The sequence below is a fragment of the Panthera tigris genome, chromosome A3 (assembly GCF_018350195.1).
Source record: "Panthera tigris isolate Pti1 chromosome A3, P.tigris_Pti1_mat1.1, whole genome shotgun sequence".
NCBI classification, from domain to species: Eukaryota; Metazoa; Chordata; class Mammalia; order Carnivora; family Felidae; genus Panthera; species Panthera tigris.
Genome location: NC_056662.1, coordinates 39634755 through 39659775, shown reverse-complemented (window position 1 = coordinate 39659775; position 25021 = coordinate 39634755). Strand labels below are relative to the sequence as shown.

Below are 25021 nucleotides of genomic sequence, written 5' to 3'. Positions count from 1 at the left end.
AAAATACAGCATCCTTTCTGGATAAAAACCCTCAAGAAAGTAGGGATAGAAGAAGCATGCCTCGAGATCATAAAAGCCATATATGAATGACCCAATGCTAATATCATCCTCAATAGGGAAAAACTGAGAGCTTTCCCCCTAAGGTCAGGAACAAGACAGGGATGTCCACTCTCACCACTGTTATTCAACATAGTCTTGGAAGTCTTACCTCTGCAATCAGATAACACAAAGAAATAAAAGTCATCCAAATTGTCCAGGAGGAGGTCAAGCTTTCACTCTTCGCAGATGACATGAAACTCTATATGGAAAACCCTAAAGATTCCACCAAAAAACTGCTAGAACTGATTCATGAATTCAGCAAGTTGCAGGATATAAAATCAATGCACAGAAATCGGTTGCATTCCTATACACCAACAATGAAGCGACAGAAAGAGAAATCAAGGAATCAATCCCATTTACAGTTGCACAAAAAACCATAAAATCTCTAGGAATAAATCTAACCAAAGAGGTTAAAAAGCTATACACTGAAAACTATAGAAAGCTTATGAAAGAACTGAAGAAGACACAAAAAAATGGAAAAAGATTCCATGCCCATGGATAGGAAGAACAAATATTGTTAAAACGTCGATACTACCCAAAGCAATCTACATATTCAATGCAATCCCTATCAAAATAACACCATCACTCTTCACAGACCTAGAAAAAATAATCCTAAAATTTCTATGGACCCAGAAAAGACCCCAAATAGCCAAAGCAATCTTGAAAAAGAAAACCAAAGCAGGAGGCATCACAATCCCAGACTTCAACTATACTACAAAGCTGTAATCATCAAGACAATATGGTACTGGCACAAGAACAGACACTCAGATCAATGGAACAGAATAGAGAACCCAGAAATGGACCCACAAACGTATGGCCAACTAATCTTTGACAAAGCCGGAAAGAATATCCAGTGGAATAAAGACAGTCTCTTCAGCAAGTGGTGCTGGGAAAACTGGACAGTGACATGGAGAAGAATGAACCTGGACCACTTTATTACACCATACACAAAAATAAACTCAAAATGGATGAAAGACCTCAATGTAAGACAGGAAGCCATCAAAATTCTCAAGGAGAAACCGGCAAAAACCTCTTTGATCTTAGCCACAGCAACTTCTTTCTCCACATGTCTCTGGAGGCAAGGGAAACAAAAGCAAAAATGAACTACTGGGACCTCATCAAAATAAAACATTTCTGCACAGTGAAGGAAACAATCAACAAAACTAAAAGGCAACTGATGGAATGGGATAAGATATTTGCAAATGACATTTCAGATAAAGTGTTAGTATGGAAAATATATAAAGAACTTATCAAGCTTAACACCCAAAAAACAAATAATCCAGTTAATAAATGGACAAAAGACCTGAATAAACACTTCTCCAAAGAATCCAGATGGCCAACCGACACATGAAAAAATGCTCAACATCACTCATCATCAGGGAAATACAAATCAAAACGACAATGAGATGCCACCTCACACCTGTCAGAATATTAACATTAACAACTCAGTCAACAACAGATGTTGGCGAGGATGCAGAGAAAGAGGATCTCTTCTGCATTGTTGGTAGGAATGCAAATTGATGCAGCCACTCTGGAAAACAGTATGGAGGTTCCTCAAAAAACTAAAAATAGAACTACCCTATGGACCAGCAATTGCACTACTAGGCATTTATCCAAGGGATACAGATGTGCTGTTTCAAAGGGACACATGCACCCCAATATTTATAGCAGCACTATCAAGAATAGCCAAAGTATGGAAAGAGCCCAAATGTCCATCGATGGATGAATGGATAAAGAAGATGTGCTATATATATGTACAATAGAGTATTACTTGGCAATCAAAAAGAATGAAATCTTGCCATTTGCAACTACATGATGGAACTGGAGGTATTATGCTAAGTGAAATTAGTCAGAGAAAGACAAAAATCATACGACTTCACTCATATGAAGACCTTAAGATATAAAACAGATGAACATAAGGGAAGGGAAACAAAGATAATATAAAAAAGGAAGGGACAAAAACATAAGTGACTCATAAATATGGAGAACAAACTGAGGGTTACTGGAGGGATTGTGGGAGGGGGGATGGGCTAAATGGGTAAGGGGCACTAAGGAATCTATCCCTGAAATCATCGTTGCACTATATGCTAACTAATTTGGATATAAATTTTAAAAATTAAAAATGAAATTAAAAATAAATACATAAATAAGTAAATAAACTTAAAAAAAAAAAAACTCTTCCTAAGGCATGTCCTTGATCCTATTTCTAAATGAATGTCAAATCTCATTAATTGGCACATTAGCACTTTAAAATTTTGCCAATGGTTTTGACCAAAAAAAAAATCAATAATGAAAATAATATTTCTGATTGAAAGACATAACCGGTAAAATATCTCCAATGTGACAAAACATGAATGAGACAATAGCCTTCCCCTTTTTCCAAGGAAATCCAGGGAATGCAAATTTTGTGTTTTTCATTTCCACATCTACACAAATATTGTTCTCTTTATCCCCCAGGATTCAAAGCATATAATCATGGTATTTAAAGAAAATTATGAAACCCTGGCTATCTAAACTTTTTAGAAATAAAAGTAAATACAACGCTTAAAATAATTACTGCATAAATATGTATATGATCTTCAGGTTGCCTGCTGTAAGCATTTTTAGTTTTGTTTTTTTTCATTTATAGATCATCTAAAGATAAAGAAATTATCTTTCTAGAGCAAGCTGATCAAAACTGAAATAAGAATAAGAGTAATATCTCAAAGTTAAAATAAAGTATCTACTCCACAGTAGAAGGTGCCAGGGTTTTAAAGATGAGTTAAAAAGTCTCTATTCTCAAGAAGTTTATTCCCTAATTGGAAAATGCATCCTTCCAGGTTCTATCAGCCGTGGCTGGAATGAGAAGGAGAATTTACATTGGGCTGCCCCTTGACAGGGTTTTTAGATGGTGCAGTTTCACTTAGAAGGGGAGTAGGTATGCAGTCAATATGAAGAATAACTTTAAAATTTAGCTTTGGAATAAAGGCATCATGGTGATCAAAGTTAGAGGTGGGATAAACTAAGCGTGTCCTTGGAATGACCATTACAATTGGAAAATTGAAACACAGACATCACGTGCACTTCAGTCCCCTGTCCCTCCTCCACCAGGAAGCATCTGGGAGGCTTAGTGACAAATGGCAGGCAAGATTAGGGCAATCAGGGTTGGGTCAAACTTCTAAGAATAGAACTAGACAAGCTCATGTGGAATGAGGAAATCATATACAGAAATCCAACTTATGTGAGCAGCTGCAGAACTGGTCCCTAGACTGAGATGCAGGTGAGGCAATCTGAGGAGAAGGGACAGCAGGGAGCAAGTCTCCACCTTGCTCAGGTTGCTCTGGTGGAGGTTTGCTGCCAATACCACTAGCACCAGAATTATGTTCTTCAGTTCTAACATGGTTCACTCCATTTTAAGTGGCATGAGTCAGAGTAAACTGACCAAAGTCTGGATACTATGAATGAAGAACAGTAAGGACGATGACTGAAAGTAGAGCAGAGTATCCATACAATATCTAAATCACACAGTAGGAAATACAACTGAATGGGTAATTTCCTTCCTTTCCTGGTAAATGATATTCCTCCTCCAAGATTGTTCTAGTGTCATCTCCTCTGGAAAGGCTTCCCTAACCACTCTAAGACGTTGACTTCATCTTTTCTGCTTCATTTTTCTTCTATTCATAACCTTTCTAGGGGCACCTGGGTGGTTCAGTTGGTTGAGCGTCCAGCTTTGGCCCAGGTCATGATCTTGCAATTCGTTAGTTCAAGCCCCACATCGGGCTTGCTGCTGTCAGTGCAGAGCCTGCTTCAGATCCTCTGAGTTCCTCCCCCATTTGCATTCTCTCAAAAATAAATAAAACATTAAAAAAGAACCTTCCTAGTTCTTAAGATATTAATGTATAAATAAAAGCTTCTATCTCTAACTGCCCCTAGCTATAAAAATCTTTGCTACCTCAGTGTCAAATCTAGTATACAAGATGCAGTCAGAACATGCTGTTGACTGAGAAAAAGGAAAAAGAAAAGTAAAGAAACAAGGGAGGGAATGAGAAAGGAAAGGGAGGAGGGCGGAAAGAAGGGAAGGAGAGGATAAAGGTAGATTGGTTCAGTATGTAACTGATGTTGTCAGACCTGCCCCTGCATCCCCCTTCCTCTCTCCTTCCTCACATCTGGGCCTCCTGATCTCCTCTAGCAGGCTTAACTGCCTGCAGTGTCTAGGATCAGTCCTACCAGAGGCAGTCAAGATGTAAGCCTGTTTTCTATGGTTTAGTATCACATCTCTTCCTATAGCTCTTCTCCTAAGACTGTCCCTGACTGATCAACAAGGCCAGAGTTCCTGAGTCTCTCTTACTATCCGCTTTCTCATCACTGAGAGACCACTGCAACCCTCCAGGTCCATGTTTGGGACCTCTCTATCTGCTGATCATAGGCCAGGGGCTTACTCACTGCGAGATATGCTTGATGGCCTCTCCTCAGGGGCAACCCCAACAGCCTACCTGTTTTCACTGGCTTTGGTCCCTTACTGCTGACTATTATCCTAGATTCCTCCTAGCATGCCCAAGGCCTGGCCAGATCTCAAGATTCAGCAAGAGTGAAATACATAATCACTGTGGGGATTTTGAGCAATAGAGTGATATATGTCAGGGGAAATCCCTTCACTGTGTGGAGAGAGGGTGAGAAGGCATTCCACTCTGCTTCTAAATGTTTACAAAGTAACTTATGAAAACACCCTGACTTAAACACACTCAAAAAGCCCTTTAAAATTTTTGCTTTTCATGTTAGGAATTCTTGGTACTCAGATTTTTTTGTGAAAAGACTTTCAGGATATCTGTTCTGCTTTTTAAAGAAGGAATCTGATTACTGAAACTTGAATGAACCTGGGGAATCATAATTCTTCAGAAAATTTCTGTGAAATATGGACCATGATTAGTCACATGGAAAGGGCTGCATTTATTGCCAAATCAATAATTAACAGTGACACACAGTATTTACCGAACTAGCATTTGTTGAATGAATAAATAAATGAAAGAATATGTGCACATCTGTGTGTCTGTATGTAGAAAAAGGTGATGGGTGGATGAAGATACACTGATGGTATCTATTGCACAACACCAAATAGTTTCATGACTCCACTGTTTTTGAAGCAGACATTTTGACACCTCACATAAACTTCATTAACCTTGAATGGATGTTAATAATAAAAAGCATTAGGAATTCTCTCTTGCAGTTCTGCAAGCAGAACTGTCCAAACAAGAAATAAGAGACTTCAGAGGACGAGTTGCTAACCCCAGGCCACTGAACCTTGTTCATCTTTGGGCCCACTTTAAGGGACACAAAGAGAGCAAGAAGCCTTTGGAAACGGTAAAGGTTATAATATATGCTATGTTCTCATTCTGGAAACATGGCTATCTCATACATTCCGTCTGGGCCTGAGTGTTTATTTAGTAGTAGTTGCTTAGAGTTCTTAAGATTAACCTGCCATAGAATCACCTCAAGGATAATGTAGAAAATTACAGTATTGATACAAATATGATGTCTGTGTATGTGTGTGTGTGTGTGTGTGTGTGTGTGTGTAATTGAAATAGCAGTCCTACTAAGGTATGTATATAAAAAGTCAACCTTAAATTGCCATTCTGTGAGGAAATGTCACTTTACAACTCTAACATTATGCCTCAGGCTTCAGCACTCAGGAGTTTGACAGACTGGAAAAGGAAGCAAATCCAATGAATAATATCCTATTTGGTTTCTAGCAGCAGGTACTGGTCTTATGTTAATTATTGTGACAATAAGAGGGAAAAGACATTATCTAAAGTAAGAGATTCTAAATTTTGTTCTGGCCTATTATGTAATGATGTGAAAGGAATTGAGAACTTAGCTCTTTAATTCTGATTTTTCTTTTTAATTCTATATAAATTAATTATACATAATTCTTTATAAATTATGTATTCCAAAATTACATCACAGGACTTTGTACATGTAAAACATTCTTATTACAGATGAGTGAACAGGTATTTAAAATGCAATGTATTCTAAGGCTGAACCTCAAATACACACCAAAAAAGTATATAAATCTGGGCAGCAATCCAAATACTCTAAGACAGTGCCATTCTATGTACTTTTAAATTATCAATTGAGCTTGAGACTTGTGAAAATAAGCCAAGGAAAGCATCATCCATATCTCAGATGCATGTTTTCCTGTCTTCTCATTCATTTTTCCTGGTGTAAACAGAGGTACCTACCTGTGCAAAGAAATGGCAAATCTAAAGAGAAAATATATATTAAAAATCACAGAGCAAAGGCAAAGAGCTCTAGAGTGGCAGACAAGAACCCTGTATTCTCATTCAACCTTTGTCCTTTATAAGCTGTATGACATTGAAGAAATCTCCCTAAGTCTCATTTCCTATGCCATTAATTTAATTACTAATGATAATAATAATAATAATAATAATAATAATAAAATAACACTGATCTCATTTGAACTATGTGGCAAAGATAGTTGCTATATATTTTACCATACCATTTCCTTTTCCTGGAAACTCTGGAAGATTCCATTTTTCTCAGCCTTCCTTATATTAAATTGGGGATCATCTGCCTGAATTCTGACCAATGAAATGTAAACATAAGTGATATAAGCCATTCCCAAACTGATCTGTAAACATATCTCACAGGATCCTCCAGCTCTCGTCTCCTGTCCTGTGACTTCTTAGTAGCCACACATTACATAGAGGAGCTACAAGATAAGACAGCAGCCCAAGTCTCTGTATTTCCTATACATCTCCTATGTATAGGAGAGCATGAGTAGGCGAGCCAACAATCCTACTCAGCCTATGATGTGAGCAAGAAATAAAACTCATTTTATTAAGCCTCTATGATTTTTAGGTTTATTGGCTATCACACATAATATAGCCTATCCTTACTAATAAAATGACTAAGTGAGAAACTAAAATTTACTTGTTTTATATATCAATGTACTACACAGCTATACAGGGTAGTATAGGTAGCAATGATAGAAAGCTTGTAAAAAAATTTAATAGAAATTCTAAAGTTTTTTTAACATTATACCATTCACTATATATAAAGTTTTCCTGAAAGGTAGAATCCAGTTACCACAGACCAGCCACACACTTATGTGAGAAATTACTATATGTCTCTACCTTTAGCATATCCTAGAAACATAGACAGAGATGACCCATTTTACCAAGCATTTCAACTGAAATGATTAGGTAGCTGCGACCTCTTCACATGTGTTCATTATAATAAACTGGAGTCAATGACACTAAGTTCCTAGAAGGAGTCACCTCTAGTCCAAAGATACAAATTCACACCAATGTAAAGTGATTCTCTCACTTTCAAATCAAAACTGAAGGATTATTGTGACCTTTTTTTTTTTTTTAAATCTCCTTTAAGGAAACCTCTTTTCTTGGTTCTTAGAAAAGAACAACAAAACGCTAAGATTTCAAAGATAGTACAATTTTATATACACTGATTTTGTCGAAATTTCAAGTACTATTTACGTACAATTTGGAGGAAGCCTCCCTGAAGACCTGAAGAAATGGCACCGTTTTTGAACCATTTTTATTATCAAAAATGCCATTATTATTTACATAGCATCAAATTTTCTTGATCAAACTGTTTGGTCAATCAAAGAATTATTCCCTTTCAAGGCTTTTGAAGAGATGTTAATTCAAATCAATAAAAGGAATCCTTGATTAAATCCAAGAGAATTTTATCAATTCAATTGTTCCTTATTGGATGATTATTACGTGTTACTTTACAAATATCACTGACAGGATTTAAAAAGTTTGTCATAGAATCAGAAGACCGAAATTCAGTTCAGAGAAGGCTAAAAATATGCCTTAGATTTAATTTTTAAATGCAGCTTTCCAAAAATCAGACATGCACTTTAGAGTTATCTTGACATCTCTAGAAGTGCATAAATAAATTTAAACTGATCAATGACCTACCTTAATGAAAGAAATTACAGCCATCTTAAACACTTGTAATTTATCTTTATGATGGTGCCAAGCCATCAATTTTAGAATTCAGAAATTAGGAATTAAGGCAAAAACTGCATTTAGCAAAATCAACCATCTAGAGGAAGACAGTGAAGGATACACCTCAGGTTAACAGAAAACTGAGATTGCATGTTCCTGAATTTCTTGACATGCTAAAAATTCATAATATAACTTCTTACACAGTTTAGAAAAACCATAACAAAACACAGGCCAAATCACCAGAGTGACTTGGCAAACCAACTGCATTTACATATATTGAAACAAAACACTTTGACAAAGTTTAATTAACGATAACCTGACTTCCCGTTATGGCAGGGACTACTCATTCCTTATCAAAACTTCCACTCTCCCATTCCTTTTTAGAGAACAGAACACTAATTCCAGCAATTCCATTTTTAGGTATTTATCAGAAGAAAATAAAAATACTAATTCCAAAAAACAAGCACCCTATGTTCATAGCAGCTTTATTTACCATAGCCAAGATATGAAAGCAACCCAAGGATGAAAATGGATAAAAATATGAGATATGTATATGATACGTACGTATCCCATTATCCCATATACATATATCACATGTGTGTGCATATATAAATATCTTACACACACACACACACACACACACACACACACACACACACACATACACACAATAGAATAGTACCATCCATAAGAAAGAATGCAACAACATGGATGGATACTGCAAGGTAATATGCTAAGTGAAATAAGTCAGACAAATAAAAACCAACACCATATGATTTCATTTATATGTGGGATCTAAGAAACAAAACAAAGAAGCAAACAAAACAAAATAGAAAACGACTCACAGATACAGAAAACAAACTGATGGTTGCCAGAGGGCAGGAGGGTAAGGAGATAGATGAAATAGGTAAAAGGACTTAAGAAGTACAATTTCCAATTACAACATAAATAACACACAGGGATGTAATGTATAGCATAGGAAATATAGTCAATAATATTGTAACTACTTTGTATGGTGACAAATGATAACTAGACTTATTATGGTGACCACTTCGTAATGTATGTAAATATTGAATCATGTTTACACCTGAAACTAATACAAAATTTTATGTCGATTGTTCTTCAATAAAAAAAAAGGAGGGAGGGAGGGAGAGAGGAAGGAGGGAAGGGAGGGAAGGGAGGGAAGGAGGGAGGGAGTCACTCTCTGGTAGTGAGGTCAAAATAATCTGCAGAATCTTCTCCGGACCTGGCTCTTGCTTCAAACTAAAAGTTTCTCAAATATGTCACTTCACTTGTCAATCCTTCCTTTAACAGAGATGACCTAACACCCATCTGCTATATGCCAGAATTACCAAGTTCTTCCTCCTTCTCCCACATGTCCATTAGAGAAATGGTTTTTTTTTTCCTTAAAATGCTGTTAGTGATTATCTAAGTTTGGTTGAAACAAAAGACATAAATTTGTTATGTGTCAACCTGTGTATGCAAGATCTTCCTCTACTGAACATATTATTGTTTTTATTCCCTTTGTAAACAGCTAAGATCATTGTATTTTAAATAGAAAGGTATCATGGATAAGAAATAAGTATTAGTTAAATATGACCTTACCAAAATAAAAAAAAAAAAAAGAAAACAAAAGGAAATGCAACACTTTTTTTTTTTTCACGAGTACATTGCTTCCTGGAATGAAATTGTATGTATCTATGAACGAACATTTGGTATGTTCAAGGATAATGTGAGATTTCAGAGAAAGCTGCTTAAAGAAAACTGACTCATCTTTTAGGGGCCACTTCTTTAAAAAATTTTTGCCTTTCTTACTGCTCCTGACACATATTTACAATAGCTAGAGCTCCAATTACTACCATGGACTCTGAGTTCCATGCACTAGGAAGGAAGAGTAGAAAAGTAAGAGCTTGAGTGCTTGATGACAGGATGGAATTACTATATGACCAGTATAGTCTACATCTAGACTACCTGTGCATGAGACATATTTAGCCTATTTAACAGTATTCACCAAATTTGTTAAAATATTAATATGTTTTGTAAGAAAATCAGCACTATGGAGAATTTATTTTAATAATGTTTTCTTGACGTAAGAGACCTGGAGATAACAATTTACTGGGAATCCAACTCCCAAGGAAGATTTTCCCTTCCAATTCCCCAAAAAGACCAAAAAAATGTATAATGAGAAATCCTGTCGACTGATATCTTCTAACGTAATTTAGGGAAGAAGACGAGAAATACTCTGCTGCAGAATGTGTGCATTGGCATGTGAAAATATGAAGAGCACTATCTAGATTAAACTGTTTTTGTATTATTTCTATTTCCAGGATTCTGTTTTTTAAAAATCTGTTGATTCCTATGTAGGAACAATGATTAAAATTTTAGTTTCCAAATAAAATTCACCCAGAAACTTCCTGTCGATGGCCAGGGAATTTCTGAAGGCCTAACGTTCTGTGCAATCCCATCTACTCCAACCATGTACATGAAAAGAGGGAACTAGTGGAATAAGGAGAATGGAGAGACAAAACAAACCTATTTATGTCCAGCTGGGTCTTAAATGAAAAGGACCCTATTGTATTGCATACTTTTCCCCCCTACTATATTCTATATAGGAAGGCTAGGAAGCTTTCATCTTTCAACCTAGAAATAAAAATAATAAACATCTCCAAGATTTTAGTTTAAAAAAAATTCCCAGTACAGGACTCTCTCCTCATCTCAATTTTATCTCATTCATTTTCCTCTAAGCAAGCTAAATGAAAAAGCAAAGTGCCAATACTAAAATCTTTTTTTATTTTTCAAGTAAATGGCTGATATGTTAATTTCTCAGGCTACAAAGTCATTGTTTTTTTAAGCCATTATGAGGAAGAAAAAATAAAAATGAAAAAACTAAAACCACAAGTCTCCCAATGAACTGTTTTAGGATTTACATTAAAAGTGATTCCACCATCTATTATATGTGTTCATCTTAATAGCTTAGAGCTGTTACAGCTTATGCCAAACGTAGAAATACAAAGTTTTATTGAGAATAAAAACAGTATTACACATACTCTGAAGTTTTTTTTAAATAAGAGTTAGACAAACCAATGTATGTATTTCTATTATGTTATTTTCTAGAAGATTATCATTTTGTGGTTAATAATTATAGCTTAATTAATTTTCTTTAAAATATCACAGAACTTACTTAACATCTTGTGGCAGGTGTAATAAAAAATATTTTAAATTAAGTGATGTTCAGGACTTACCACCTCCTCCTCCAAGAAGACTGGCATTTGCTGTTTAAAACAAAACAAACAGAAAACATTAAGTAATATATAAAAACTATAATATGCCAGATAGGTTAAGTAAAAGCTGCTGGTGATCACGTCTCTTATAAATACACACATACACTCACACTATGTACTTTCATATAAAGATAGCTTCTATTACTGTTTTATGATGGCATGAAAATTAAAATAATTTAATAACTCTATTTTCTCTTCAAAAGACTGTATTTATATGTACTCCCTTCTAATAAAATGAAGCACATGTTGTGATTCTTTTATTTTTTGTTCAATATCTAAAATAACCTTCTATGTTCTCTATTTTATCAAGTAGAGAGAGAGTATGTTATTTAGGCAATTCAGTGATTTCAAAGGACCATGTAACATAAAAGAATAATGATAATTTTAATAAACCATCATCAAATAAAGTATCTTAAGACACTGTGCAGTAAGAACTCTTAGTAACAGATTACTTTTAGCATTAACTATTTATTTGAGGAAACAAAATTTTAAGCATTGTTGTAAAACAATGTGTCATTTCTTACCCAGTTATTCATTATTCTAGCACACATATTTATAGAAGCCAAGTAATAAGCTAAGTATAAGATAATTCCATTTGAATTTCTTTTAAGAGGTCAAAATTTCATAAAGTCCCATTCCAGGTTTCTGCTGAAGTATTAAACAGCTTTATGCCTATGTTTATCTAGTCATTATAACAGCCTGAAAACAAAAGTCAATATACACTGCACTGAGCTTTATTCCATAGCGTTCCTTTGTATCATAGGTATTTTCATGCCATTATAAAAGAAGAAATCCTACAGCAGTATTAAAAAAAAAAAAAAAGTATGTGGTGTCCAAGGTCTCTTTGTATAGAAACTTGAGCTACCAAAAGATTAAACAAATCATTTAGGAAAGAGGAGTGGGAGTCTTTAACTTGAACTTTAGTGTGCTGTCCACACCACGCATTGTCATAATTAAGAGAAGCAAATATCCAAGTGTTACTGATTCCATCAATAGGTAATGGATCATTTCATGAACAAATGCCTATATTCATAGTTCCATGAGGTTAAATATGTGATGGCTTGCTAATTTTTACAACACTAAAGAGAATATCATGAAAATCCAATAAGACCACATGCCTTTGAAGTTCTTCTTAATATGTCAATATATTAGAGCATCAAATCTTATTCCATATGATCTTCCAAGGACAGAGCCATCTAACTGCTGCTCTTGCCTTCCTCTTGATACTTTTTTCACAATCATGAACTAAATAGCAATGTCATTAATCAACCGTGTTAAAAAACAAAACACTTTTGATGTCATAAAATCTGCCATTTTGTCAACTCAGGACCCCAAATCCATCTGACTTCACAGTGAGAGTGTAAAGTATGTATGTAGATGGTATTGAGGACTTAATGTCCAGCATCAAACTTTGTAGCTGTTGAAGGGGTAGCTTGCTGCAGGGGCATGAGGAAAGATGTGAATTCTATTTTGGTTCCCATACCCCTATCTAATGGCAGAATTTTCATGATCAACCCATATCTCTTACCTAATTCAAATATCTTCTAAAATCTTAGCTACACGCATTTATAAAACCACATGGCTGCTGATTGGTTATTTTTATATTTCATTGGGTACTACTTCCCTATCTATAGGTTTTTCAGTTCCCTGGAATTCTGTTTTTCTCCAATGTTCACATATTCATTCAGAAGGAAAAAGGTATTTTCAAGAACAAACAACAATAATGGACAGTAGCTTTTCATTCAAATTATCATGCCCAGGAGCGCAATAACACAACACAGTCTACTCTCACCCAATGCTTTGCTGAATAAAGGTAGAGGTTGCGTGTTTTGAGAACATAGACCAAGGTCCATCTATTTAAGTAGGCACTTATCCAATAGACATGGGTGGATGAGTAGCATAGGTATAAGAACTGGAATCCCAGTCCCAAGAGAACCATCAAGTCAATTTATGTCAGATGTGTGTTCATGTCTAGATAAGCATATCTGGTCACATTTTAATATCAACATAGAACTAATTTGGAAAACTATGGCATTCTATATAGTGTCCCATCACTTTTAAGATAATTTCATGTGCATTACCCTTCATGTAATAGAATCTTAATCTAGGATTCTAAAACATATATATATATATATATATATATATATATATATATACACACACACACACACATATATATTCAAAACAATATATTTGTAATTTCTAATAATTTCTAATTTCCAATAACTATAATTATGGTAATGATTTTTCTAGAGAATTCATGAAATTTAAGCCTATTTAATCATTTCTATTCTTAATTTTTTAATAAAATGTACCTTAGCAAAAATATCAAGGCAATTTTCTTCAGTAAATGTGGCATAAATGAAGGCAAATAAAAGTAAACCTTTATCATCATTTCAAACGTTACTTTACCTTCACAAAACACCTTATATATAACTGATGCTCAACGTTTATTGGCCAGGTAGATTAATATTTCTTCCATTTTACAAAAGTAAAAATGACTTTTGTGTGTCTAAAATTAATAGTCATTTAATTTCTACTTATTAATAAATTGAGGTACATCCCAATTACATATGAAACCCTTAAAGACAAGGTCTGAGTTTAATAGTTTCGCCTGCATCTAAGAAGCACTCAATACATGTTTTCTAAAAATAAGATAATTGGTAAGTTCAGTACAATTTCTTTTTGATATAAGTGGTATTTATTTATTGAAGTGTGTGGAAAGAGCAAACTTTGGTCCTTTTTCTTCCGGTAAAATCAAAGACCATTAACGAATCTCTTCAAATTTCTTTGGAAATATTTAATGACTAAGCATGTAAAAAACATGTTTCTATATTTCTGTCTCTATCAAGTCCTTTGCTAGAGGGAATTCTGGACATGCCTCTTGTTATTCCCAAAGTTTCAGAGAGAAGGAAAAGCAGAAAAGAAACAAAGAAAACTTCAAGTTTATGAGCATACCACTGCTTCTAAAATAAGATTTTAAAATATCTTCTCTGAGTATGCTTACTAATCAACACTATTTTTATTCACATTTTCCTAAATAAAATACCCTTTCTATTACCAGAAAGGTAGAGGAAAAAATCAAGCTCCAGTAATTGCCTCAAAAATCGATTGAATGAGAAACTAAAATGAGCCATTACATGTTAATGAATCTCTGTATTGCACTTCTTCACACCCCCAAAATAACAACTCAATGAGGTGAACAGTTTCACTGTTTATAAAGTGAAAAACAACAACAACAACAACAACAACGCTGAACATAAAATGGGATAAAGGGTTACATAAATCTAATTTCAAAGTGGCAAGTATGGAGAATTTATTTATAATATCCTAACCAAATGATTAATTTTTTAGAATTTTTGAGAAATTATTTTCTTCTATTTGAACTCAATTTTTTGATGAAAAACTTTAGTGAAAAATTTTAATAAAAATTATACATTTCTATAAGTATATTCATTTTTAAATTATCAAAACCAAAGGAAAAAAAGAAGACAATGTAGGAATCCTTTTCTTGGGATAATTAGCCTAAATGAAAAATGGTCATAGCTCTTACCAACAGTATCCTCATTTCATGTGTTGCTCAGAACATAAATGGAATATTATACTGCTTTCTTTCTAAAAAAAAAATGATCTTGAAAGACCCTCTGTGTACATATATGTCTATATATGCATGCATTTGTGTCTTTTCACAAATATAATGATAATTAAATTGTGGATCAAAACATGAAAAATAAAATTACTATATAAGTAATCTTCTATTACCTGAAGCTCCTAAATGGAATGTGTGCCATAACATTATTAGAAATGTAAGAAAAGCTATAATGTATCAAACATCCTAACTGACTTTTTCTCCTAATATCTCAAAAACCTTCTTTACTCTTTATAGTATTAAAGAAAGAATACTGAACTGAGATCCGGGTAACCTGTTTTAATTTGCCACAATTTCTAAATATATCAGTGGTTTGGGTGTCATAGTCAACTACCTTATTTATCTTCTTCCATCAGGAAATTTAGAATCAATCAGAGATGGCAAACAAATGTCAAACAATTCTAATTCCCTAATTAAAAAAGACTGTCTGTACCTCTTGATTTGAGAAAGATTTTAAGGTTATATCTAAGCTCAGTGGGAAAGAGAACTATGATTGTTTAATAATATTTATGACAGAGTGGGATAGGGAGAATCGAAATGTCAGAGGACATGCCATATATTGGGGATCTCTGCATCAGACAACTTCTCTTAGTTTTGATAGTTCTCTTAGATTTGAAAGTTTCAGATGTAATAAAATGTTATTCAGTAACATTTAAAAAAAAAACAACTGCTAACCTAACATGTGCTAGCCTTGTACTTTAGCATACTTAACAGCTCCTGCAGTTTGTGAGTCTGAAATGCAGTAGCTACTGTTTATCCACAGGGGACACCGTCCAAGACTTCCAGGAGATGCCTGAAATCACAAATAGGACTGAAACCTGTGTATACTATATTTTTTTTCCTTTTCCAATGTGCATCTATCATAAAGTTTAATTTATAAATTGGACACAGTAAGAGATTAAGAATAACTAATAATAAAACAATTATAATAATGTACTATAATAAATGTTAAGTGAATGTGGTCTCTTTGACTCTCTAGTGCTGTACTTGCCCTATTTCTTTTTGTGATGACGTGAGATGATAAAATGCTTACATGATGAGATGAAGTGAAGTGAATGCTGCAGGCATCGTGGCATAATTTTAAGATACTATAGACCCTCTGACGATAGATCAGAAGGAGGATTATCTGCTTCCAGATGGTGGGTGAACATGGGTAACTGAAACCACAGAAAGTGAAACACAGATGAGAAGGGACTACTGTAATCCAGTCTGTGAAATAATCCAGAGAGTAATTTACGTTGACTGTGAACCAAACTGGCCTGGTAAGTGTTTGGAACAAGTTTTTATTCTACTTTCCAAGTAATTTCCTATTATCTCTACAGTAATTATTTGTTTTCCACTCCATTTCTACCCCCCACCCAAGACTATCTGTCAAACAAGCAACAGCTTGGGAGATTAGTCTTGAAACACTGATTAAAACTATTTGTGCAGGGTTTCTATTTTCTTTTCATCGTTATAAAGGATATTATAATAGCTTTCATTCTAACAGAATCCTGACCACCTAGTGTAGTTTATTTATTCTGCTTTCTTATTACAATAGGGCACATGGGATGTCAAAAATGATTGTTGGCAAAAACTTCCCAGGAACTCTACCTAAAACACTATTTCATTCACAACATGTTATCCTAAAGATACAAAAGCCAAAATATCACCCTGTAGAATGGCACATGTTATATTCCCTACACTTGAAACTCAAAGTAGGAAGTGCTTAAAAATCTAAGATTAAAATCCCAAGCATTTGCATGACTCTTGAACTGCTTTATACAGGGAACAACCATCCCAACTGACAGCTGTGGAAATACAATCTACACAGACAAATTCAGCCATCAATTTGGCAACAGCTCTCTACTCATGCTTTACTAGATTTATACCTTCTAAACAAAATCAACGGAATGCCAGAGGTTGGGGCAATGGTATAATTTCCTGCTTTGAAGCTGACAAAGAGAGAAAATTAAGCATAGGCTTAACTACTTCGCATGTAGAAACCAGGCATAAACACATGATTAATACTTTACATTTCATACTTAACTGCAGAATTTAAAGGAACAATTGATTATTTCAGGGTCTGTGTGTTTTGTATAAGCTGCAATCCACTATGAAGCCAAAAACAGAATAAAAATTAGAAAGTTTACTTGGGAGTATTAACAAATAAAACAAAACAGAATTATCCTCATTCAAGTAGGAGGGAGGAGAAAGAGCTGCCTCTCTTTAGCCAATGTGGCTTTATCAGCTCTACAGCTTTATCAGTTACAGTGCACCCAGTAACTTCAAGAAATACTGCAACATGGAAGGAAAACCATTTATTTTGTCCAATTCCTTCATTTCACAAAAGTGGAAAGTTAAAGAGGATCAAAGATGTGAGATAACTTATCTAGGATCAGACCTAGGTAAAGAACCTACCATACAATACTGCGAATTTCAAACTGGAAAAAAAATGCACACACACGCACACACACACACACACACACACACACCACAAACACACACAAACATACACCGAGGTTTCCTCCACTATCTGAAAAATTAGCATTCCTATGAAGCTTTTGGGTACAAAGCAAAGAAACAATTATCATTAATTTATACAGAAATTTGTTTTTAGCATTCCCAGGCCCAAAATTAACTTCTTTTAGACTTTTCTGATACCTTAGAACACATCTTGCTCATGGATACACAAAATAAACTGAGATAAAGCACAGATGCTCACAGGGTTCAAAGCTATTGTAAGCTTAATGCTGAGATGCTGAGTCTAGTTCTCAGGGAAGGAGCTTGGTGGTGCCACTCTCACTGCTCAGAGGGCACAATGCCTCTCTAATGGCTCGCTGCAGAAAAGTGCTGAATGCTATTTTCACTTTTTTGATAAAAGCAAAAATCCTCTTCAGATTTCTTTCACTTAGAGGAAATAGGCACCAACATAGATATTTTGATTAAGTTGGGTGGTGTAATATGAACTTTTTAAAAGCAGGAGATACTTGTGTGTGTGTGTGTGTGTGTGTGTTTATACACACACATAAATATATACATATATATATACACATATATTTATATACATGTACATTTTTTCTCCTCAAAAATTGCATCCAAAGATAGTAACAAAACATAATATGCATGCAGTCTACTGAATGTGATCCTACTGAAGATCACTGAATTTGATTATTAAAGGGTGAACTAAAGCATTGCCAGTTCCTACAGCTGCATAATGAAATGTAACTAGTACAAAATGATAGGAATCAGCACATGTTTTTACATACGAGTCATCCTTCTTGACACTGTATTACGAATCAGTTGTAATTTTGATGATGATAACATTGGCTCAGTTACAAAAATAGGATTACTTAAGTAACCCAATCTGGGGCTTTCCAAAGAGTGAACAAGGGTGTCTAAATAGGGAAAAAATGAGTTCAAATGTGTATTAGTTTTGTGGTTATAATGATACAAGACACTTGAACAGCAGTTTTGTCTTTGACAAGAAAGGTTTTGAATACAAACCAATTCTCAGTTTGAAAAATGGAAGATGTGCTTATCTAAGGGAATGGGATACACTTTTAGCCTGATTAAAACATAGGCCTTTACTTGCACCCTCATTTACATGCTTCTTGGGAAGATGAATTTGTTTCAATAAAACCTGTTTCTTTTAAGAAAACTGTTTTAAATAGTTTCCTTATTTCATATTTCTTTTAATATTATGGAATATTTATTTCTCTCCAATAATGAAATAGTATCGAGTCTTTTATTTTTTTTATTTTTTTTTTTAACGTTTATTTATTTTTGGGACAGAGAGAGACAGAGCATGAACAGGGGAGGGGCAGAGAGAGAGGGAGACACAGAATTGGAAGCAGGCTCCAGGCTCTGAGCCATCAGCCCAGAGCCCGACGCGGGGCTCGAACCCACGGACCGCGAGATCGTGACCTGAGCTGAAGTCGGACGCTTAACCGACTGAGCCACCCAGGCGCCCCAGTATCGAGTCTTTTAAAAAAAGGTTTATTTTTAATTACACTTTAAATAAGACAAAAGAATAATTCTCATAGTCAATAATGGGAAGATTGAGACAAAGAAACTCAAAGGTAAAGGATTTGGGATTAAGGAAAATGCATAGGATTGCTACCCTGAGAATACTCCTTAGAGGAGTATTTGCTGGTATCAACAGCACTCTGCACAATTCTTGGCACAGAGTAGGTACTCAATAAATACTTGTTAAATATATAATTAAGAAAATTACTGGAATACAGAAGAATGAGAGAGGAGAAAGGAAAAGTCTTATTTGTGGGACAGGTGAGAGAGCTACAATAATAGGTAATGACTCCTCGCAATTTTACAGCCAAGTGAGGCTGTGCCAGGGGAAAGCCAACAGATCAAGGTCCAATTCCAGACTCTATCATCATCTTTGAGAAAGTTCTTGAAACTCCAGCTAATTATCTAACCCCTTTTAGAGTCTTTTTCTTAAGCAGTAATTTGGGAAAACAACAGTCATGGTACAGGTTTGCTGAGCAGAGTGAGGGTGATAACTAGGTAAACCACTGCATGGCACCTGGCACTTACTGCAGCTCAGTAAACGTCAGCTCCTGCTACCTCTGGCACTCATGCTAGAAGTTAATAATTATTGAAAAAAACCCTCACTATTTAAAAGCATTCAGACAAATCTATACCTTGGGGGGCCAGAATCATGTTCATCTTAGAAAACTCCAGGCATCTGCCCTCACTCTGAGATGTCTTGTGCTGTATGTACCCTCATCAGAATTTGGGAAAGAAACTAGGATTAGGCATGGAGGAGAATGAGGAACAATGCCATCTTCAAATTCTTTTTTTTTTTTAATTCTTTCTTTGGGCTTAGGCCAATTAAAGAATAACTCTTTGAGCCCACAAAGAAAATGGATGTCAATACTTTGCATATTATAACAGATTTCTCCCTTCTGGGTTATTTTAATTATTTGGTTCAAAAATAATGTTGGATATTTATACCAGATAGCTTCTGTTTACTCCTTAAGACCCATTCTCTCTTTTTTTTTTTAGATATAAAATTGCTTTTTATTTTATTTTTTTATTTTTAATATGAAATTTATTGTCAATTGGTTTCCATACAACACCCAGTGCTCATCCCAACAGGTGCCCTCCTCAATGTCCATCACCCACCCCCCCATCAACTCTCAGTTTATTCTCAATTTTAAGAGTCTCTTATGGTTTGACTCCCTCCCTAACTTTTTTTTCCTTCCTCTCCCCGATGGACTTCTGTTAAGTTTCTCAGGATCCACATATGAGTGAAAACATATGGTATCTGTCTTTCTCTGTATGGCTTATTTCACTTAACACTCTGCAGTTCCATCCACATTGCTACAAAGGGCCATATTTCATTCTTTCTCATTGCCACGTAGTATTCCATTGTGTATATAAACCACAATTTCTTTATCCATTCATCAGTTGATGGAATTTAGGCTCTTTCCATAATTTGGCTATTGTTGCGAGTGCTGCTATAAACATTGAGGTACAAGTGCCTCTATGCATCAGCACTCCTGTATCCCTTGGGTAAATTCCTAGCAGTGCTATTGCTGAGTTAAGACCCATTCTCTATTCTACACCCTGTCCTCTGCCCAAAGTGATCTATATATAGAACATCAATGGGTCCTCTCTTACCCTCTGGCTCTGGTTGGGTTCAGTCAATGGGGAGCCCTGGCAGGAGCTGGTGGAAGAAATAAAAATTCCATTCACAGGTAGCTGGGTGACTCAGTCAGTTGAACATTCCAACTCTTGATTTTGGCTCAGGTCATGATCTCATGGCTTTGTGGGTTCAAGCCCCACAATGGGCTCTGTGCTGGCAGCATGGAGCCTGCTTGGGATTCTCTCTCTCTCCCTCTCTCTGCCCTTCCCCCATTTGCTCAGTCTCTCTCAAAATAAATGTCTCAAAAATGTCTCTGTCTCTCGCAAAATAAATAAATGAACTTAAAAAAAAATCCATTCCAAGTTTTTATTTCCCTGGTTCACTCCTATAAGCTTACCTTGAACTGACTATGTCCCTTGAATAAAGGTCACTGCTCTAATCAACTTCATTTAGTTTGTAACATGACTTTCTCTCCTTTTGCGTTCTGATATGTCTCCTTCTACTCATCTCTTTGAGCTTAACATGGTTAACAGCTATGCTGTTGGTAACCATGGCTGCTGAACAATCCCTTGAGTTTCTTCTACATCATTCCTGGCTCTAACCCTTGTACATATTCCCTTTATAAATAAGCTGTCCCCAAAATATCTTAAGTGATTGTGCCAAGGTTCCTGTAGGGACCTTGATTGAATAGATATGATTTACACAAACTCGTCACAATTGGTGGCTCACCTAAATCTCACATTCCTTCCCAAACTATCTTACCCTAACTCTTATGAGGGTAGCACCTATTCTTATGTTTCTATTTGTGGAATAATAAATACATTAGACTAATGTTTTCCTTATTAATTAAAAATATAAAAATGTAAATATATAAAAAATATGGACATAAACATATAAAACATGTATTCATTTGAACATATGAATCAAGAATTTTATTAAACTCAAGTAGTCTTAACTACTATTCCTTTTCATATTCAAATCCATGTTGATATAAGTATATATATACACATAAATGAGTCTTCCTGAGATTGTTGTTTAAAATACAATGGATCCTACTATAAAAAAATAGCATGCAACATAATTTTCTCATTTACCAATACATCAATGGTCTAACTAAAAAAATAATAAATGTACTATAATTTTCTAAAATTTGAGTGAAACAATTCCTATTACCTATGGGCACTTAGGTTGCTTCCAGTTTCCCAGTACAGACAATGATCTAATAAACATCCTTGTGTGTGTATAACTGTGTGGGTTTGTGTATTCCTACATACTGGTATTTGTCCTATAGAATAAATCTTCCAAAGTATTTACATATAAAAGAGCATATGCTTTTTCAGATTTAAGAGTTTAACAAAATTATTAAAATTTGTATATTAAAATAATTCAAAATTAGCAAAAATTTAACATTCATAAGCATACCCTGGGAAGCACATTTGATGTCTGCCAATAATAAGCAGATCAAAATGTTTTGACAAGTACATGAAGTTCACTGAACTGCTTCTGATTTAAATGTAAAATACATCAGTGAAAAGTTCTCACTTATACCTGAAAGGATATTCAGTCTGAGTTTCTGACTGATTTCAAATATATAAATTTTAAAATGATATGTTTTTAATGTAAAAATAATAAAGCCATCTCAACTGATGGTGAGCCTCTTTAACCATTTTCTTTTCATGTTTACTAGATACAAACCATGACAGGTCTTGAACTTCAAAGCAAACTAAAATTTTGGCTAGAAAAGATTAGAGAGAGAAAGTTTCCACTACTTTCTAATTAAATTTCTTGCAAATTTAAAGTACACTTCAAAAGTTTAAAGACACAGGAGTTCAGAAGATAGTAACTTATTAGAAAGATATGGAAGGGAAAGTTATCAAAACAAGAGATGTAAGAATGCTTCAGCTCAATATGGATTTCAAGGCTAAGTAAAACTATTTCTTTTCTTTTTCAAACTACTGTAGCATACACTTTCTAGAGAAAGTGTAGAATTGACAGTGCCAATTCTACTTATGTTAAATTAAAGATCAATAGAACATGTTTCAATTTTTTTTCTTTTTCCAATCTAAACACATCATTTTAAAGCAACATTCTTCTTTCAGTTCATTAAAGTTTTTTTGTTTGTTTGTTTGTTTTTTATACAACTAAAGTGTGCTGTCTCACAGAGCTGACCTGGCTCTCCATCCTAACACAATACTTGGATCATTAAGCAGTTCTGATTTAAGTATTTGTACCAAATTTGGCCTTGTGACATGGCCAACTTATGAAAATTTAAAACGAGCTCTTGTATGATTCATTCCTATCAGAAAGTCATGCTCTGAATCACCAAGCCAGTGGACAAGCTGACACATATTTTAGTAAGCTTATAAAGGTGAAAAATACACCCATTATCACAACCAAATAAAAGCATGTACAAATAAATAATGATGACAATTTTCTGAGCATCTATTATTTATTAGGCAATGTCTAAGAGTTGATCTGTACGGTATCTGTCATACTTCAACTAATCTTTTACATCAAGTGGGAATTTTTACTTTTCTTATAACAAATGAGGAAACCTAGGCTAAAGTGACACTAAATTGCTTGTCTTGAGTCATCGACTGCTAAGTAAGTATTCAGCCCAAGGTTTGACCCCTAAACATCTAACCAATTATCCATACAGTATGGTAGACTAGCTCTTAAGGAATTATTTTATTTCTTCCAAATTATTTCAAAATAGATGTTTATCTAATGCCCATGAAAAACTATGTATTCTAATAACACTAATGGTAGTATTACTAGTTTTTAAATCTAGCTGGTGACCAGAATTGGATAGCATTTACATGCATCATACAACTTAAAATTATAAATATTTAAGTCTTTAGTTATACTTTCCTGTGTCATTTACTAACATTACTATAAAAATTAGCAATTTGGATCTCATAAAATCAGAAATTGTCTATAAAGGAAAACTCCTTTGAAACATTACACTTAATATTCTGATAACATTGATAATTGGCTTTTAAAAAGATGAAAATTGTCAGTATGATTTTAGGCAACATGAACAATTATGTATATACTGCTACCAATGAGGGTATATGGTTCTTAACATGGCTTTTGACTTGAACTAAGTTAAATTTATCAAAACAAGAATAGTACATTAAAGTATGAATTTCACCAGGTAAATGTAAACTAGCTAATTTAAGATTTTATCTGCCTATAGTGAAAAATACAAAATGAAAATAAATATATGCTTTTATTTGTCCTAAACTTTCTATCATAAGCACTCCTCATCCTTGAATTTAGGATTACCAAATAAAGAATATTTTTGATAACTTGAAGTAGCAAGTAAAAACCATAATGGTTTTTCTCCTGCCTAAATTACCTAAGCTTAATAATTCTATTTCAAATTATGGTTGCCTTTTATTGATGTGCAATGAAATTTTAAATTGTTCAAGGATATAATAAACATATTATTATGTTTATATAAACTACAAGCATAAAAGTCATCTCTTCCAAAACATGGAAAAGTATAACTTTATCAATATTAAGTTTAATTGTTTATGAAAAAGCCTCACTTTTTTGTACACAGGAGACAAATTATAATTTGCATCCTGTGAATCAAAAAATACCAATTACTTTTGCTATTACAGTTCCATCAGGCCAGCTGTGGATTCTATAACAGAGATTAGTTTTATTCTGATACATTGAAAAGCACTGATACTAATCTCAGACAAAGGTATTACCGTTGGTGAGATGATGATTACTGATTACAGAGGCTTTTTAAAAATTATTATTATTTAATAAATCTCATAGTATAACTAAATAATACTTACTAAAAATAGTTGCTTTTCTAATGTCATTCTGAAATATCCAAATATCAGAAATAAAATAGAAGCTGCAACAGTTAATAAAAGAATTTGTAAACAGTATTCCAGATGCAATAAATTCATTGGCTACCCAAAACAATACTTAATATTAACCCTAATGTCACCGTAATTAGTCATATAATTTTTGGCAAGCCATCTAAACCTCTGTGCCTTGATTTATCATTTATAAAAATATAAATTACAATTTAATTATTTAAAAACCACTTGTTCAGACAATATAAAATAGACACATTAAATTAAATAGACACACTGAGTAAAATAGACACATTAAATTAAATAATCTACAAATTATAAATACTTTAATAATTACTTAATATTTTAATGTCTTTAATATCTAAACATTAGAATCATGATATTGAAGATCATTCAAGAAAAAATATTTCTTTACAAGTTGACAGTACTTTATGTTATTATATTTTCTAAAATTTTGCCCTCTCAGACTTCCAGTCCAAGCAAGATCACACAGACTTGCTTTTTCTTGTTAAAATTTTCCTCCCCACTCCCTCAGTAAGTACAACTAAAAATGGTGGAAATAATAACCAAAGGAGAACTCAGAAGGCTCAAGG

At 34.1% G+C, this 25021-nt stretch overlaps 1 protein-coding gene across 1 annotated transcript in view; it reads right to left on the bottom strand.

Moving 5' to 3' along the window:
- The window catches only part of MACROD2 (mono-ADP ribosylhydrolase 2), a 2018887-nt gene that overhangs the window by 1499906 nt on the left and 493960 nt on the right, over positions 1–25021 (bottom strand). The window contains exon 4 of the mRNA XM_042980930.1: positions 11312–11341. Within this exon, the coding sequence (XP_042836864.1) occupies positions 11312–11341 (30 nt within the window). The remainder of the gene's footprint in view (positions 1–11311; positions 11342–25021) is intronic.